Below are 19,188 nucleotides of genomic sequence, written 5' to 3' on the forward strand. Positions count from 1 at the left end.
AATATTTCGACAATCGATCCAGTCGTTTTCTTCAAGGGATGAGAGCAATGTTGTTAAATATACATGCTGTCAGGATTCCAAATAGGAAAATGGAAAGAACTTGGCTGTATACCCGAAAGTACTTCACGAGCTAATCGTTTAACTGTCACAGCATGGGGGCTAGGTGCAGCAGGCACGTCGGTATTCTTCAATGAAACGTTGTTAAAAATAAAAACAAATGTTATCTTGCATGGCCAGAGGAACTGGGCATTGTAATTCATAATAACACAGGCACTGCAATATTGTATTTACCAGCCGACACTGGATTCAAATGGTTCAAATGGCTCTGAGCACTATGCGACTTAACTTCTAAGGTCATCAGTCACCAAGAACTTAGAACTAATTAAACCTAACTAACCTAAGGACATCACACACATCCATGCCCGAGGCAGGATTCGAACCTGCGACCGCAGCGGTTGATCGGTTCTAGACTGCAGCGCCTAGAACCGCTCGGCCACTCCGGCCGGCCCGACACTGGGCAAGAGACTTTCAAGTAAAATGTCTCACCTGTAGGCAATATACATAATGGACGTACGAGTTCACGTCGTAGACAAAGTACTGACCACATATGGAAGTTTGGGTGTGGCCGTGAGTCGTTCACGGATAGTCGAATGGTAAGGCGAACGCTCGCGATAAGCTGGAAATTCGGCTACGAGTCCCGATCCTGCACAAATTTTCACTGTCGTCATTCAATTCTATAGCTGATGGTTGTCCGTACTGCAACTGAGAATTCATTTAATGCATATCATGAGGTATGGCAGGCCAAAATTTATGACATATTGAATTACCTCATTCTGACAACGATACTTTCAAAAGTGGATGAAGACAAGAAGATTTAGGTTGCCCTCTTACAATTGGCGTCTAAAATTTCAGCAGTAGCCGCGCGGTGTAGCCGCGCGGTCTAGGGCGCCTTGTCACGGTCCGTGCGGCTCCGCCGTCGGAGGTTCGAGTCCTCCCTCGGACATGGGTGTGTGTTTTGTCCATAGCGTATGTTAGTTTAAGTTAGAGTAAGTAGTGTGTAGGCTTAGGGACCGATGACCTGAGCAGTTTGGTCCCATAAGACCTCACCACGAATTTCCAAAAAATATTTTCAGCGATAGTGTGATATGGCCACAAAGCAACAGCCGGACTAGGGTTACAACAGTGGCGTCAGCTCTATGCGGCCATTACCTGTAACACATGCTGAAGCGGGAAACATAGGCACCCTGCATCTTTCATCAGCACACCTGTGACTTCATCATATGCCCACTGCACTTCTGCATACCTATGGGGACTAGCAATCTTTTCTTCCAGAAGTGATAGTCCCGCTGGGTATGTCAAGAATTTTGTTACTTCTAAGATTCCGCCGTACATTTCAGTGATGTCATACAAGCCACGAGTTTCAGATCCATGGACACTTCTCACGAAGGCAGCCCCACAGTGCTTTCTAAGTTTCATGAATCATATAAAACACCGAAGTTGTTTAAGCGAGACAGCCCCTTGCTTTTAAGGTACCGCCATACACAAGGTGTTTCAAAAATGCTTTTACAAACTTTGCGGAAGGGTTCCTTACACCAAAAGAAGAAGAAAAGTAAACATGGACTCTAAAATGTATACATTATGAGCTATGAGCATTTGTATCACTTCGCTGCTGTGGAACACATCTCTTCTATTGAGTATGTGCTCATATCTCTTATGGTTTGCATTTGAATTTCAGAGAGATATTTTGTTGGTGGACATGTGTGTTTCTTATCGAGCGAGAGAAGAGCACTACCGAACAGAATGAAATTCGAGGAATTGTTCCCGTCACATTATTGTTATTATTATTATTATTATTATCATGAATATAATTATCACGTCACCATTAATAAATGTATTCAAGTTATTGAAACAGAATTACAAAAAGTACCTGAATCATCATGATCAAAAACTGCGGCAGGAGTTCATCGGTAGATCCCATATCCTTAGAGAACCTGTTGAGAATTCGTCCAGATGGGTTTGTGTCGAAGAAGCGCATAGGCGCCCGGAGGATGCAGTTGAACATGGTGTTATGCATGTTTCGCGACGCCCGCATGCACATTTTGAAGAAGGCGATGGATCGGATCTGTGTGAGCAGGATGCAGCCCACCACGAGACCTCCGAACAGTTCCAGGAAGAACTCGCTGGGCGGGAGGGACTCCAGCTCCTCTGACAACGTCTGGTTGCTGCCACCGGCCGCCTCCAGTTGCAACTGGAGAGACGTCCTCAGTACCTCCGTGTTAGACCTGTGCACATCAGCAGTATTACCGTTACCGAATGTTTCAACCACATTACATGTTACGAAGAATTAATAACGGAAAAGATTTCACGTTAACATATTAACTCAGTGTACAAGGCAGGGAGCCTTCCTCGAATTTAGGGGTTTCGTGGACAGTGCTGTAATCAAATGTGCTACCCACCAACAGCTCTCTGAGCAATATGATGTTTCAGATGACCATTGCATATGACTTGCTTTTCGAAACTACATAGAAAACCTTGCAAACCACGAGTATTCAATTCAGCGTATAGAATCTATGAGACCGGCGATGTACGATGAGTCTTTCACAGGCATTCCAACTACAAACTTCCGATGATAACAATTATAGTTAAGCGTGTGAAGTACTATACATTCAGCATTGCTGTTTAAGCATAAAAATTGATGAACAGAAATAAATATGGCTGGTCGGAGAAGAAAATTAATGATCTGTTTCATGACGATCAGATTGACTACAGGTAAGGTAAAGCAGCAGTCCTTACGACGTATAAAAAGCGTTCTAAAATGCAAAGTGGTTCAAGATATTTCATAGTCCACGTAGAAAGCAGCACAAGCTATAAGAAACCAAGATGAAACAATAATAATGAGAACTCCAGAGACAAGAATTCGAAGTATATAGGATATAAGACAGGAATGCAGTCTGTGCCCCCTACTATTGAATATTCACTGATAAGCCAAAACGTTACGACCGCTGCGCATCGCGACGTTAGATGCCATGTGATGGCGTTGTGAGCACGTGACGCGGTAACACAAGTACGCTGGCGAAGATATGAGCATGTGCCTATTGTAACAACATACTGACAGATTTACAATTTACAATATTTGAGTCAAATATACGTATATGTCAAGCTAATGAAAAGTATAAGTATAGAAGGAAGTTATATATAACACATTGTTAATAGTACAGGGTATCTAGTTTTAACATCTAAAAGGTTTGGGCAAATTTTTTATATTTTATAAGTTATGTAACTAACGTAATGTCTATTTTATAGTGCAAGCTGATCATTCAACATATATTTTGATTTAGGCAGGAATGTTCGTATATTTGGAAAAAAAAATGATGTGCCATATCTACCAGTAATTATTGGGCGGCTTACTGTTGAGTGCGATAAATAAAGGTCATCTAAATTGTCAGATGAGTTTCTGTAGTTAATCCAGGAAACGCTGCGCATATATCAATGTCTCGCAATGTGATAATTTCGTGTAGTCATTGCATTATCATGAACCAGGTTTATTTGACTTTCCTCTACATTATTTCTATACGGCGTCAAGTAAAATCCTTCCCTATCAATGAAAAATTCCTGGTGACTGCTCCAACACCATTAAAAGAGAGGATAAAACATACCTAACGTAATTTTTTGGACAAAGAAACAAAAGTAATTTTGTACGCTTATCATATTTTGCGAAACAGAGAACGTTTGTTGCAGATAACATAAACCATTTGATATTTAGAGTACTATTTGAAATTTCTTACCAAAACGTTACCACATAGTCCGAACCGCTGGTGATAATTTGTGCGATGACTATCATGACAGCCACAGAAAACAACAGGCAGAGGCCACCAGCTGCCCGGAAGTACTTCCACACGGTTTGCCACCTGAAGTTCTCATGCATCATTTTTTCGCTGTTGTCCTGCTCCGCTGGATCTCTGTGAAGTTTACCAGTTTCATCCAACAAAACACTCTGAAAAAAAAAGATAATTTTTTGTTTATTTCTGTCAGCGATTGAGCTTTACGGACGGAGACCAACTGAGTTTGAAATGACTGGGAAAGAAACCTTCCAAATGTTTTCCGTGAAACCATCATAAACCTTCAATGGTATTCTCTTTCACTTATAAGTGCGCTATGTGCTAATAAGTACTATGGCTGCTAAAGTGCAACAAACACTCTATATTACACAGTAAAGGTAGATGAACGATTATCTTCTGGGATTTCACAAAACCAGTCTGTGCCAGGTCGTCGGAAAGCTATGGGCACACACCAAGAAAAGAATTCAGATAGTCAATGGTCATCCAAGTGCATCAACATCAGCACATTATCAGTCCAAAAAGTTGTCCAAGTGAGGTCAAATAAGCAGCCGAGTCACGTATGCACAGCGTCATCATGATATGAATTCATGTTGGTAAGGCAATCGATTTTACTTCCTGTAAGACGTCAGAGATCAGGCCTATGTGAATACTCGTGGGTACACCTTACCCACTGTAGGTGAAATATTTAGCAGTTTATGTCAGAGACTATCGATCTCCTGCGTGATGCTGGGCCAGCAGGCATGCCATCTTGTAAGCATCTTCATTGTGTTATCCCCCATTCCTTTGAAATCCCCGTTGGTGGCAAGATGATCACTCAGCAGTGATCACCATCTTTTGTCAGCATTAGTACTCCCTTTACCATTTGGATGACATTTTTGAGACAAAAGTATGTGCTTAGTTCTGTAAGAGAGTTCCAGCCAACTTTGGTAAATATCTCATAACTTACTTCAGAAGAAGGTTGTCAACCGTGTCCTTTGCAATTACAACCGCTGTGAGAGGAAAATCTTCTAGTTAAGTTATAGGATATCATCAATTTGGAAATACAGTCTTTCCTGAGGGTCAGATGTAGAGTCTTGTAGTCAGGGTGATCTGGACAGATCATCAGCATTTGTATGTTGTGTTGTAGACCGAAATGAATTGTATAACTCCTCATAAGAAAAGGGTGCAGCGTTGGAGGTGTTGGGCTATTTTTCCAGGAAGTTGTAAGTTAGGGAGAAAAAAGAAAATCAGCGGTTTATGGTCAATAATGATGTGAAATTTTGTATCATAGAGAAATAAATGGAATTTCTGAATGCGAAAACGGTCGCAGGGGCTTCTTTTCAGATTTGGGAATATTTTAATTCGGCTGAAGTTAAGGTTTTGGACGTATGTGCGATGGGTTTTTCACGCCAATCAGCACTTTTGCGAAAAAGGGATGACCCCAGTGTATTTGAAAGGCTTCAGTGGCTACCTTATAGCGTCTTGATCAATCAAACTTCGCTAGACAAGGAGTGAACTTCAGATATTGCATTTACTTTTTAAAAGCCTTCTCACGCTGCTGTGACCGTTCGTATTTTGTACCCTTCTTATTTATATTAAGTCTGGCAATCTGGGTGGCATTTGGTATGCATTTTGCATGGTAACTAATCTTCCCAAAAAATAACTAAAGGTCTTTTAACTTGGTGGTCGTTTGAACTTTTTTGCTGGCCTCCGCAAATTTCTGTGTTTTCCTAGCCATTTTCGGCTCAGTGTGTGGCACTGAGCACTCCTATTTTTCATGAAAGAATTCACAATTTTGTGACTGCTCTTAAGCCCATTATTATGTAGCTTCTGGAACAGTACACATTAGTTCGAAAATGTTACTATCTTGTAGTGACACTTATATCGTCCTGAAAGTTTTCTGCATTCAGAATCAGCTGCTCCAAAAAAACGATGGAAAATTTGTGGTGCATTAGAAAATTTGAGTGGTAACCTTTTATATCTCTACATTTCAAACTGGATCTTGTTCATTATGTTTACTATTGGTCTGTCGGAAGTTTCAGGTGTGGTTCGGATAAATCAAGTTTGGAGAAGTATTGGTCAGCTGATAGCTTTGACATGAGCTCTTCAGGTTTTGGGATGCGATGGACGTCCATCTCTGACTGTGCTCTTCTGGATGCTTTAAAATCACGACGAATACGGAGGAACCATTTGGTCTGTGTAAAACTACCAATGATGTTGTCCATTATCTTAATGTGACGCCTGTGAGGCTCTCTTGTTGCAACAGACGATCTGATTTAGGTCCTCTCGCAATGCTACTAGCGCTGGTCTAGCTCTAAAGAAGCGAGGTGCAGCAGAAAACTTCATCAGAATGTGAGCCACATTGTTAGCACTCCCTATTCCTGGTGAAAATAAATCTGAAAACTCAGTATATGGTGCACCATGATCATCAAATGGTTCAACTGCTGACACAGTGTTGACATTGTCTACTAGTATAAAACAAAAAATGAAAAAGCTTCCAGCGGAAAAATAACCTGTGCCTTAGGTGATGGCACACCTAAGAAAGTAATCGAACGGCTCACTTTCTTGAACAGTGCCTTTACTGTGCACTCACCATACAAACTTTTGCGGTGCTTGCTATAGGACTGTAACATTTGTGATGTCAGCTGTAGACCGTGGATTGGTGCAGATTGGCGAAGAACCAGTCTCGGTCTTGATTTCGCAGTTTATGGCGAACAGGTATCGATAAGTATTTTTATTCATTGGTAGTTGATCGTTAGTGGGACAGGAAACTTCGGCGGTTTTGCAATGAAGGATTTAAGCTGTGACTGCAGCGTGTTGACACTGAGGTGTCGTTGTTGATACAGTACAGCGCGGGCTTTGAAAATTTCCACCCACATATCGTTGTTTACAACGCTGCGTACGGCGCATTTCCTTACGAACACCGCGCGCCTGTATGTTTGGAAAAACAATCTGGATAGCCTGGATCCTTCGTCCTCCTGTTGTCATAGCGAGGACGGGCATAGAGAAACTAAGAAGACTGTGAGTCGAGTAAGTGCCGCTGCTGATTTGTTGGGTGGACTTTGTCCCTAAATGGACGCTGGAATTTGAATCCCAAGTCTAATGACGGACAGGATCGAGGTGACTTCTAAATGGTTCAAATGGCTCTGAGCACTATGGGACTCAACTGCTGAGGTCATAAGTCCCCTAGAACTTAGAACTAATTAAACCTAACTAACCTAAGGACAACACACACATCCATGCCCGAGGCAGGATTCGAACCTGCGACCGTAGCGGTCGCGCGGTTTCAGACTGTAGCGCCAGAACCGCTCGACCACCAGCGGCCGGCGAGGTGACTTCTGATCACGCCTATGGTGTAGTGATGAGGAAATGACATTTTATGGAAGAAGCTCACTTTCATCAAAATCCTGCTGTGCTGCATCCCGTATTTTAAGAGGCTGTGCAGATACGTTACTGTTATCAGTATGTTGCTGGGCTGTGTCTAACATTTCAAAGGTTTCTTTGCTGTTGCCAGCATTTTCCCGGGAGTGTCTGTGCCTGTGTACAAACTTCTTTATCAAATGCACACGCACTTTTCATATCCCACACTAACAACCTGGCATAAGCTTTGATTTGTACACAAAAATCGACGCTTTCTGGTCGGCTCTTTCAGATCACCTGCCCATGTAGTACACAACTGACTGTTGCGACTTCTCGCAAAAACGAAATAAATTTCCTTTACCTCACGTTTATGATCACAAATTTTTTGTCATCAGACTACCGCTTTCGGTCTGTAATTACCGTCTCCAGACCTGTTTTATAAAAGCATGTCCTAATATACTGGAGCAATAGTGGCATCGTCAAATGCTAAACACAACATCAGCGCCAGCGTCGTCGTATACGAGTGTATATATATATTCGCGCGCTCGGACTTCGCTGAGCGACTCTTCACATGCCAGCGATAAAAAACCAACTGGCAAGGTAACTCATTTCTAGATGAAAATTCTCTTCAAACTACACTGGTTTAATGACATCGTTAGAACCACTGGGTATCTGTATGCGTAGAATTCGTAAACTACTTTAGCGTTGTCAGATTGTTTGAGATATTGTGACGTTTGCTGATTAATTTCTTTTTGATGATCACTATTGTGTTCAATAAACTAATGGAAAACGCAATAAAAATATTCATTGTAATAATTCGAATTAAATTCAACTTACTGTAGAAACGTCACAATGGCAGTCTATCTTAATAAAGCATTAAGTGTCTGTACGACTTTTGTGCCTATTTAAACACGAATTACTAGGATATTACCGACGTTTGACTTCGAGAAGGTCTGTATTTACTTCGTGTCCTGTATCATACTTAAAGTGTTATGGAAATGGTGCAGTTCAGGGATAAAATTATGTATTCATAACAACGAAAAATATGTCGGCAGGAAACAAAAGTGCCGGCCGCGGTGGTCTAGCGGTTCTAGGCACTCAGTCCGGAATCGCGTGACTGCTACGGTCGCAGGTTCGAATCCTGCCTCGGGCATGGATGTGTGTGATGTCCTTAGGTTAGTTAGGTGTAAGTAGTTCTAAGTTCTAGGGGACTTATGACCACAGATGTTAAGTCCTAAAGTGCTCAGAGCCATTTGAACCATTTGAAACAAAAGTGGCATTATGAATTTTGCAGTATCATAAAGCTCTCGCTCTGACACTAATGGGTACTGAAAGTAGCAAGACGAATTTTGCTCGAGCGTTGTCTTACTGAGTTTCTATCTGTCTGCTTGTAGCTCTGCTACAAAAGAATTAGAGACTTCGTCTTCAGCGAGTCTCGAAACGCGAGGCTGGCACCTTAACTCGCTGCCAGCGAAGAAGTGCTGGAATTGGGGCATCCTTATTGACACAGTAGACGCTATGACAGATAAATCGCAACATAAGAGACGAGAGAAGTTGTATTTCCTGTGTGGAAGACTTTGGTGGACTCAAAAGCATTAACTGATACCTTATACCACATCTCAAGAGAAAATCACTCACATTATTCAACTGAAATGAAACGATAATATCAAGTGAATTTAACAGGATAGTTCTGTGCCATCTCGTGGGACACAGAGTTTGCGAAATATATTCTGCGTTGTTTCCAAGTTTCAGTTTTACTACCAGGGAGGATACTAGCTGATGTGTTCTGTGAGTGGCCTCGGAAGTGACTATAGCTTCGTCTCAAAGTTGAGGGTGGCAAGGGCCGGAATATCCTAATTATATATATGCGGAAAACCCGATGTATCTATTCTTCCAACTCTAACATTCAGAAAGTAGTTACAATAAACGGCAGAAAGGCGCCTGTGAACAACAAAACTATTATTTGAATGTGACAAACTGCATCTGTCATCTGACAATTGTGAAAAACTACTTTTTTTTATCTGCACCGCACTGCAGTATCTTTAGTGTAGATTTCAGGTAGAAAATTTGTTCGGTGCCAAATCTGTGTGATCTGAACCCTGTTTGGTATTCACCAATTAGGGTTCCGACTTGTTGTTGTGCACTTTCTAAGAGGCTCGTGGAGTTGATTTTATGAGAGACTGAAAAGAGGGAAATTCCTATGTAGTTAGTTATTCACATCAGATTTGTGGCCTCTTTTGTGGAGTGGTTGTATCATTGCACATTTCCAGCCGTCTGGAAGTTTTACACTTCGCCAGATTTCCTGAATGGTCTGTATGATTTCCTCTAGTGTTCGTGGTCCAAGATTTTTCAGCAGTTCTGCATTGGTTCCGTCTTCTTCTGACGACTTTCCTTTCTTGAGTTTTTTGATGTGGAGCTGGATTACTTCTTGTGTCAGTGGATTGGCATCGGGTTTTTTGTATCTTGGGTATTTTTGTGGGAATCATTTGGTTGGTTTGGAGCAGTTAAGGAGATCGAAAAAGCAGTACGCCAATTCTTCACAGTTTTCTTAATTGGTGAGGTTGAGTTTTCCATTTTTTTTTTCGAAGGTCAGATTTTGTGGTGAGTAACCTTTAATTTTTTTGCGAAAGTTCTATAGAAATTTCTGGTGTTGTAGTATACGAAGTTGTCCTCAATTGATTTCATTTTTTGGTGGTGTAGTTGCGTTTTGTTTTTCTGATGGTTCTGTTTGTCTTTTTGCAGATGTCGAGGAAGTGTTGTAGGGTTTCTGTGAATTTGTTGCTGTCGTATTTTTGGAAGACGAGTCGTCGATTGATGATGGCATGATCGCAGTTGGAGTCCCACCAGGGTGCTTTGCCTTTTTTTTGAAGTGTGATTAATTCTTTGGCTTTTCTGATAATTTTACTGCAGAAGTCAGTCCATTTGTTCGTCTGTACTTTTTCCCATTCTCCTGTGATATTGGTTTCTTCAATTTTCGTGTGTCCAGTTTTTGGATGCAGAGACTTTTGAAGTGAACTCTTTTCTGAGAGAATTTCACTTGAACTCGTGTGAGGTAGCGGTGTGAGTCAATGATCGCGCCTCGTAGGACTTGAGTATCGTGGATGACTCTGTACTGGGCGCAATAGATGGCCACGTGGTCGCCGCGCGGGGTGGGCTCGTGGTTTCACGCGTCATGTCACGGACTGCGCGACCCCTCCCGCCGGAGGTTCAAGTCCTCCTTCGGGCATGGGTGTGTGTCTTGTTCTTAGCATACGTTAGTGTAAGTCTAGGGACCAATGACTTGAGCAGTTTGGTCCCTTAGGAATTTACACACATGTGAACATTTTTTTGCAACGTGGTCGTTGTGGTATTTACCAAGATGCTGGATCGAGGATCGCCATGTTTTCTGTTTTTCTGGTTTTTTCCTAAAGTGGGTAGACACCATTTTGAGGCTGAATTGTTGACAAATGTTGATGAGACATGTGTCGTTGGTGTCAGTGATTTGGCGTGCTGAATTTTTACCGAAGATTTTTCTACGGAGTTTTTCTGTCCCAAATTGAGCGTTGAAGTCTCCCATTAGAATTTTTACGTCATCTTGGTGAATTTTGCTCATGGTTTTTCCGAGTGTGTTCCAGAATTTTTCGACGTTTTCAGGGTTTTCCTCATTTTCGATGTTGGTGGGGGCATGTGCATCTATGAGTGTATATTTTTTATTGGTGCTCTGAACGCGCATAGTCATCAGTCGATTGTTGATGGGTATGATTTCTTTGACAGTTGATGATGGATCTGTGTACAAGAAATCTCATGCCGAAGATTGGTGCGCCTTTCGCTACCTTTTTCTGTGTTTTACTCTTGAAGATGTGATAATTTCCGTAAAGCAAGGTTTCACTGACAGTTAGTCATGTTTTTTGAAGAGCAAGGTTGAGAATATTTGTCGGTCGATTTCTTATGTGAGATTATGTAGTTTTCCTGCTTGTATGAGTGTTTTGATATTTAGTGGTCCAATGAATGTTTTCTGCTTGTAGGAAAGCTTACCAGAGATCTCCGATATTCTCGCTGTGCTAGCCTGGACTTTCCAGAATCCGAAAGTCCAGTTGCCGTTTGCCAACGGGCAGGTCGTGTTACACCTGGGGTAAAGTTGAATTTACTTGCACCGTTCACGTTTGCTTGTGTTTCATTGGTTTGGCCTAGATAATACCAACACCGGACAGGACCAAAGGTTATTGAAGCCTCTGAAACCAAATATTTTCGGCCGAACTCATTGAGCTAACGGACACTGACCAGAGTACCGGTGATTTTCACTCAGACGTGTCTGCATTTTGGGTGATGAATAGCCGTTGAGGATTGTTTTAGTATTTGGTCAACCACAAATACTTGATTGTCTCGGTACCACCCATATCTGGGATGCTTTCCCCTATCCGCCACCTGGGGAGGCGCCCGATGGAGAATCTAACAACCTCACAAGGGATTGTTATTATTATTATTATTATTATTACTATTATTATGTCATCAGAAAATCCGATATGCTGTATCTTCCCACCAGTGAAATAGATGTGTATTGTTCGATTCAATATTTGCATCGCACAAATATACGTTGTAATTACGTTACATTGCTGGTAGTAGACATATTCCTCAATTTTTCTTAGAGTGTTGCTACATGTTACTCCATCAAAAGAATTTATGTGTGCAGTATTGTTGCAATACAGACGTTCAAATTATGAGATTTATGTAATTTCGGTTCGATACCAGATAGTTCTTCCCCCCCCCCCCCCCTTATGAACCATGGACCTTGCCGTTAGTGGGGAGGCTTGCGTGCCTCAGCAATACAGATAGCTGTACCATAGGTGCAACCACAAACCACAACGGAGGGGTATCTGTTGAGAGGCCAGACAAACGTGTGGTTCCTGAAGAGGGGCAGCAGCCTTTTCAGTAGTTGCAGGGGCAACAGTCTAGATGATTGACTGATCTGGCCTTGTAACATTAACCAAAACGGACTTGCTGTTTTGGTACTGCGAACGGCTGAAAGCAAGGGGAAACCACAGCCGTAATTTTTCCCGAGGGCATGCACCTTTACTGTATGGTTAAATGATGATGGCGTCCTCTTGGGTGAAATATTCCGGAGGTAAAATAGTCCCCCATTCGGATCTCCGGGCGGGGACTACTCAAGAGGACGTCGTCATCAGGAGAAAGAAAACTGGCGTTCTACGGATCGGAGCGTGGAATGTCAGATCCTTTAATCGGGCAGGTAGGTTAGAAAATTTAAAAAGGGAAGTGGATAGATTAAAGTTACATATAGTGGGAATTAGTGAAGTTCGGTGGCAGGAGGAACAAGACTTCTGGTCAGGTGACTACAAGATTATAAATACAAAGTCAAATAAAGGTAATGCAGGAGTCGGTTTAATAATGAATAGAAAAATAGTAGTGCGGGTAAGTTATATAAACAGCATAGTGAACGCATTATTGTCGTCAAGATAGACACGAAGCCCACACCTACTACAGTAGTACAAGTTTATATGCCAACTAGCTCTGCAGATGATGAAGAAATTGAAGAAACGTGTGATGAAATAAAAGAAATTATTCAGATAGTGAAGGGAGTCAAAACATTTAGTAATCATGGGTGACTGGAATTCGGTAGTAGGAAAAGTTATAGAAGGAAATGTAGTAGGTGAATATGGATTGAGGCTAAGAAATGAAAGAGGAAGCCGCTTGATAGAATTTTGCACAGAGCACAACTTAATCATAGCTAACACTTGGTTCAAGAATCATAAAAAAAGGTTGTATACCTGGAAGAATCCTGGAGATACTGACAGGGTTCAGATAGATTATATAATGGTAAGACAGAGATTTAGGAACCAGGTTTTAAATTGTAAGACATTTCCAGGGGCAGATGTGTACTCTGACCACAATATTTTGGTTATGAACTGTAGATTAAAACTGAAGAAACTGCAAAATGGTGGGAATTTAAGGAGATGGGACCTGGATAAACTGACTAAACCAGAAGTTGTACAGAGTTTCAGAGAGAGCATAAGGGAACAATTGACAGGACTGGGGGAAAGAAATAGAATAGAAGAAGAATGGATAGCTTTGAGAGATGAAGTAGTGAAGGCAGCAGAGGATCAAGTAGGTAAAAAGACGAGGGCTAGTAGAAATCCTTGGGTAACAGAAGAAAATTTAATCGATGAAAGGAGAAAATATAAAAATGCAGTACATGAAGCAGGCAAAAAGGAATACAAACTTCTCAAAAATGAGATCGACAGGAATTGCAAAATGGCTAAGCGGGGATGGCTAGAGGACAAATGTAAGGATGTAGAGGCTTATCTCGCTAGGGGTAAGATAGATACTGCCTACAGGAAAATTAAAGAGATCTTTGGAGAAAAGAGAACGACTTGTATGAATATCAAGAGCTCAGATGGAAACCCAGTTCTAAGCAAAGAAGGGAAAGCAGAAAGGTGGAGGGAGTATATAGAGGGTCTATAGAAGGGCGATGTACTTGAAGACAATATTATGGAAATGAAAGAGGACGTTGATGAAGATGAAATGGGAGATACGATACTGCTTGAAGAGTTTGACAGACCACTGAAAGATCTGAGTCGAAACAAGGCCGCGGGAGTAGACAACATTCCATTAGAACTACTGACAGCTTTGGAAGAGCCATTCCTGACGATACTCTACCATCTGGTGAGGAAGATGTATGAGACAGGCGAAATACCCTCAGACTTCAAGAAGAATATAATAATTCTAATCGCCGGCCGGAGTGGCCGAGCGGTTCTAGGCGCTTCAGTTTGGAACCGCGCGACCGCCACGGTCGCAGTTCGAAACCTGCCTTGGGCATGGATGTGTGTGATGTCCTTAGGTTAGTTAGGTTTAAGTAGTTCTAAGTTCTAGGGGACTGATGACCTCAGAAGTTAAGTCTCATAGTGCTCAGAGCCATAATAATTGCAATCCCAAAGATAGCAGGTGCTGACAGATGTGAAAATTACCGAACTATCAGTTTAATAAGTCACGGATAGAAAATACTAACGCCAATTCTTTACAGGCGAATGGAAAAACTGGTAGAAGCTGACCTCGGGTAAGATCAGTTTGGATTCCGTATAAATATTGGAACACGTGAGGCAATACTGACTCTACGACTTATCTTAGAAAATAGATTGAAGAAAGGCAAACCTACATTTCTAGCATTTGTAGACTTAGAGAAAGCTTTCGAAAATGTTGACTGGAATACTCTCTTTCAAATTCTGAAGGTGGCAGGGGTAAAATACAGGGAGCGAAAGGCTATTTACAATTTGTACAGAAACCAGATGGCAGTTATAAGAGTCGAGGGGCGTGAAAGGGATGCAGTGGTTGGGAAGGGAGTGAGACAGGGTTGTTGCCTCTCCCCAATGCTATTCAATCTGTATATTGAGCAAGCAGTAAAAGAAAGAAAAGAATGGTTCGGAGAAGGTATTAAAACCCATGGAGAAGAAATAAAAACTTTAAGGTTCGCCGACGACATTTTAAGTCTGTCAGAGACAGCAAAGTATTTAGAAGAGCAGTTGAACGGAATGAATAGTGTCTTGAAAGGAGAATGTAAGATGAACATCAACCAAAGCAAAAAGAGGATAATGGAATGTAGTCGAATTAAGTCAGGTGACGCTGAGGGAGTTAAATTAGGAAATGAAACACTTAAAGTAGTAAAGGAGTTTTGCTATTTGGGGAGCAAAATAACTGATGATGGTCGAAGCAGAGAGGATATCAAATCTAGACTGGCAATGGCAAGGAAAGCGTTTCTGAAGAAGAGAAATTTTTTGACATCGAGTATAGATTTAAGTGTCAGGAAGTCGTTTCTGAAAGTATTTGTATGTAGCGTAGCCATGTACGGAAGTGAAACATGGACGATAACTAGTTTGGACAAGAAGAGAATAGAAGCTTTCGAAATGTAGTGCTACAGAAGAATGCTGAAGATCAGATGGGTAGATCACATAACTAATGAGGAGGTACTAAATAGGATTGGGGAGAAGAGAAGTTTGTGGCACAACTTGACTAGAAGAAGGGATCGATTGGCAGGACATGTTGTGGGGCATCAATGGATCACCAATTTAGTATAGGAGGGCAGCGTGGAGGGTAAAAATCGTAGAGGGAGACCAAGAGATGAATACACTAAACAGATTCAGAAGGATGTAGGTTGCAGTAGGTACTGGGAGAGGAAGAAGCTTTCAAAAGGTAGAGTAGCATGGAGAGCTGCATCAAACCAGTCTCAGGACTGAAGACCACAACAACAACAACACCAGATAGTTGTAATCGGATTCAGCCTGTCTGTCTCAATGCAGATTTCCGACTACGGCTCTCGTCATATGATAGACTCGGTAAACCACATTCCTAATCGAACTGTTGAATCTAGATCACTTATCTATGACAGTGCCTGAATTCTTAAATATTATGGAAATTTATTTGCAGAACCACAGCCCCATCCATCAGAGCAGAGTAGTTCAAGATTGGTTTCAGGGCCAATACAGGATAAAGCTGTTGCCGTTTGTTCCACGATCACCGGACCAGAACCCGAAAGAGAATATGTGGGTAGAGGTAAGAGTTCATTCCTATGTGGACCTACAAATGCAATCGACTTTTGGACGAATATGGAAAATGTATGTTGTGAAGTAAGCCATCACGCTACACTATCGAAGACCTTAGTGGAATCAATGCCCCGACGCCTTCGAGGAATCTTACTTAATGATGGTGGGTGGGTTGGTTACTAAAAGTATACTTGTCCACAAAATCCATGTTGAAAGTCATCTGATAATCAGTCAAGATTTGATTTGTTGCAGCTCTTTAGCATACAAGACCATTTACATGACTCTGTGTGTGTGTTTCGCACACTCTGAATCAATACTGTTAACACTGTAAAGTATTTTAATGCAATGACTAGTTATTACAAACTGAATTTATACCCAACCCATCTCCTGCAGCCGGCCGGAGTGGCCGAGCGGTTAAAGGCGCTACAGTCTGGAACCGCACGACAGCTACGGTCGCAGGTTCGAATCCTGCCTCGGGCATGGATGTGTGTTATGTCCTTAGGTTAGTTAGGTTTAAGCAGTTCTAAGTTCTACGGGACTTATGACCACAGCAGTTGAGTCCCATAGTGCTCAGAGCCATTTGAACCATTTTGAACCATCTCCTGCATAATACGTTAAGTAAGTAAGATGTATTTACTCCACAATATCGTTAGCAGAGCCAAGGCGCTCTTATTGTCGCGGCTTGCGACAAGTGCAGCGATTGGCAGTGCCCACTGCCGCCACGATTTGTTTATGTTGGCTGAGCGTGGACACTGCAGCAGACGCTTCGCCGTAAACAGGAAGAAATCACCTTGGCTCTGACTGCAGTGAGCGGACATCACTGCCTGCATGTTCTTACAGTAAACAACATGACTCTACTCACAGTTGCCACAGAGGAATTAGAACGGGTATCATGTCATTTGTCACCACCAACCAGTGATGAAATGGCCTCTCTGTTTGGATCCCCAAAAAATAGGAACCTTCTCACAAAGTAATGTGAGGTGATATCAAAATTTATCCAACACACAAAAATTAACTCCAGACCATTCATGCACGCAGTAGTAGCACACAAGGAAATATTGTGTCTTGGAAGCGTATACTTCATTTCCTCCTCTCATATTGCTTTTCACAATATATATAAATGACTTAGTAGATAGTGTCGGAAGTTCCATGCGGCTTTTCACGGATGATGCTATAGTATACAGAGAAGTTGCAGCATTAGAAAATTGCAGCGAAATGCAAGAAAATCTGCAGCGAATAGGCACTTGGTGCGGGGAGTGGCAACTGACCCTTAACATAGACAAATGTAATGTATTGCGAATACATAGATTCAAATGGTTCAAATGGTTCTGAGCACTATGGGACTTAACTGCTGAGGTCATCAGTCATCTAGAACTTAGAACTACTTATACCTAACTAACCTAAGGACATCACACACATCCATGCCCGAGGCAGGATTCGAACCTGCGACCGTAGCGGTCGCGCAGTTCCATACTGTAGTGCCTAGAATCATTCGGCCACCCTGGCTGGCAATAAATGTTGTAGGAGGTGGTAGTGTAGACTAATTGCAGAAAAAATGCCATGTAACATGTGTCCAAGTTTTATTGAGTACATACTGCTGGGTTCAATGCATTTGCGTTTTATTTGTTGGTCCTTACAGGACCCCACTGTCTACACTTCCTTGAAAATGAGCTTCCAGCATTACTGGAAGTGGTTCCTTTGGCTACAAGAAAGCGTATGTTTCTCCAGCATGATGGGGTTCCTGCACATTCTAGTCATCAGGTGACACATCATCCAAACCTAACATTCCCCGGAAGATGTATCAATAGATACGGTCACTTTTCTTTGCCACCAAGATCTAGACCTTATCACTTTGGATTTTTGCCTGTGGGGTGGTTGAAACGCGAAGTCTACAAAGAAATAGTAAACCTAAGAGCCGATTTGATCGTTCGTATTACGAATAGTGCAGCCCTCACAAAAGAATGCAAAGACGACCTCTTGATGTTATCAAGGGAAGTCAAAAGTGCGTTGAAGTTGGTGGGGGAATTTTTGAAAATCAACTTCGAACATCCTATTTTGCCTTTGCTTTGAGTTTGTTAGGGTTACATACTAACAGTTGTATCTCTGTACTCAATAAAAAGTAGACACGTTGATATGGAATTTTTTATTTAGTTCGTCTATGCTACCACCAGCTAAAATATCTACTATTCCTCCTGAAACACTCTGTATATGCCTTCATTTGTGGTGAATGTTCTTTCGGAATGTCCGAAAGACACACACACACACACATATTTCTATCTTAAGTGCTGTTGGGAAGATGTGTGGTAACTCAGTGATAGTGACAGACTGGAGCTGCATTAACCTACTCATTTCACTAGATATATTTGTAATTTTCTGAGCAATTCGTGTTTAATAAGTGACAGCGATTTGGAAAATTTACATTAGCGAGATGGTTACATTATGCTTTAATTGCAGTGTCTCTCATCATTTACTTTGTGGGAAACCTGCTACTTTTTGTCTCAGTCTGTACTAAAGCAATGAGTGAATGCTCACATTCTTGATACTGGATGTGCTACTGCAACGTTAGCTAAAGATTCAAATCCCGCTGGAAAAGTATATTTCAAGTCAGATGGTTTTGCTCCTCCTCTAATGTCTTTGAAAAAGATCACAACGAAATTAAGTATAAGAATCATACGAAATCCTTGAGTTTATACTGCAGTGCTGTGGAGGTGAAAAATGTAGTTTTTCACAATTATCAAATGACAGATGGAGTTTGTCAGATTCATTAATTATGACTACATTATTAATTATTGGTTCACAGGCGCTTTTCTGTCGTTTATTGTAACTATTTTTTGAATGTTAGAGCTGGAAGAATAGAAACATCAGATTTTCGTAATATGGAATATTCAAACTCACCTTAAGTCTTCACGTTTCGAGCAATGGCAGTATATCCGGCAGTAGATGTGACAACAAGAAGCCAGGTCATGCCTGTCTTCTGGTGGGTGTGCCAGTGACAGTGATCTCAATAACACTATTGTATAGCAAAGATTCGTTGCCAAATCAGCCACTGGAGAAGCTCCAAAATTGTCAATCGCATCTGGTGAATACGCTTTCAAGGTTTCTGTCCGATTAAGAAAATAAAACACAAATAATTGTTGCAGTTATTAATCTATGGCGTTTAGTTTGCACTCTGTGCATCGATGCATTACAAGTAATTACGCTCTACCCGCTAAACGTATATACCGAAATCCAAATAAGACTCATTGACATGTAATGAGGATATTCCGCTCCTTGCCACCCTCAACTTCGAGACGAAGCTATAGTCACTTCCGAGGCCACTCACAGAACACATCAGCTAGTATCCTACCTGGTAGTAAAACTGAAACTAGGCAACAACGCAGAATATGTTTCGCAAACTCTGTGTCCCACGAGATGGCACAGAACTATCCTGTTAAATTCACTTGATATTATCGTGTCATTTCAGTTGAATAATGTGAGTGATT

General features: G+C 41.6%; 1 protein-coding gene across 1 annotated transcript in view; it reads right to left on the minus strand.

The window, feature by feature from the left end:
* Positions 1 to 19,188, minus strand: part of LOC124775378 (ATP-binding cassette sub-family C member 4-like) — a 165,394-nt gene that overhangs the window by 65,468 nt on the left and 80,738 nt on the right. The window contains exons 13-14 of the mRNA XM_047250213.1: positions 3,786 to 3,994; positions 1,928 to 2,282 (exon numbers count right to left, since the gene is read on the minus strand). Coding sequence (XP_047106169.1) covers positions 1,928 to 2,282; positions 3,786 to 3,994 — 564 coding nt within the window. The remainder of the gene's footprint in view (positions 1 to 1,927; positions 2,283 to 3,785; positions 3,995 to 19,188) is intronic.

This window comes from Schistocerca piceifrons, chromosome 2 (genome assembly GCF_021461385.2).
Source record: "Schistocerca piceifrons isolate TAMUIC-IGC-003096 chromosome 2, iqSchPice1.1, whole genome shotgun sequence".
In the NCBI taxonomy this organism is placed as follows: domain Eukaryota; kingdom Metazoa; phylum Arthropoda; class Insecta; order Orthoptera; family Acrididae; genus Schistocerca; species Schistocerca piceifrons.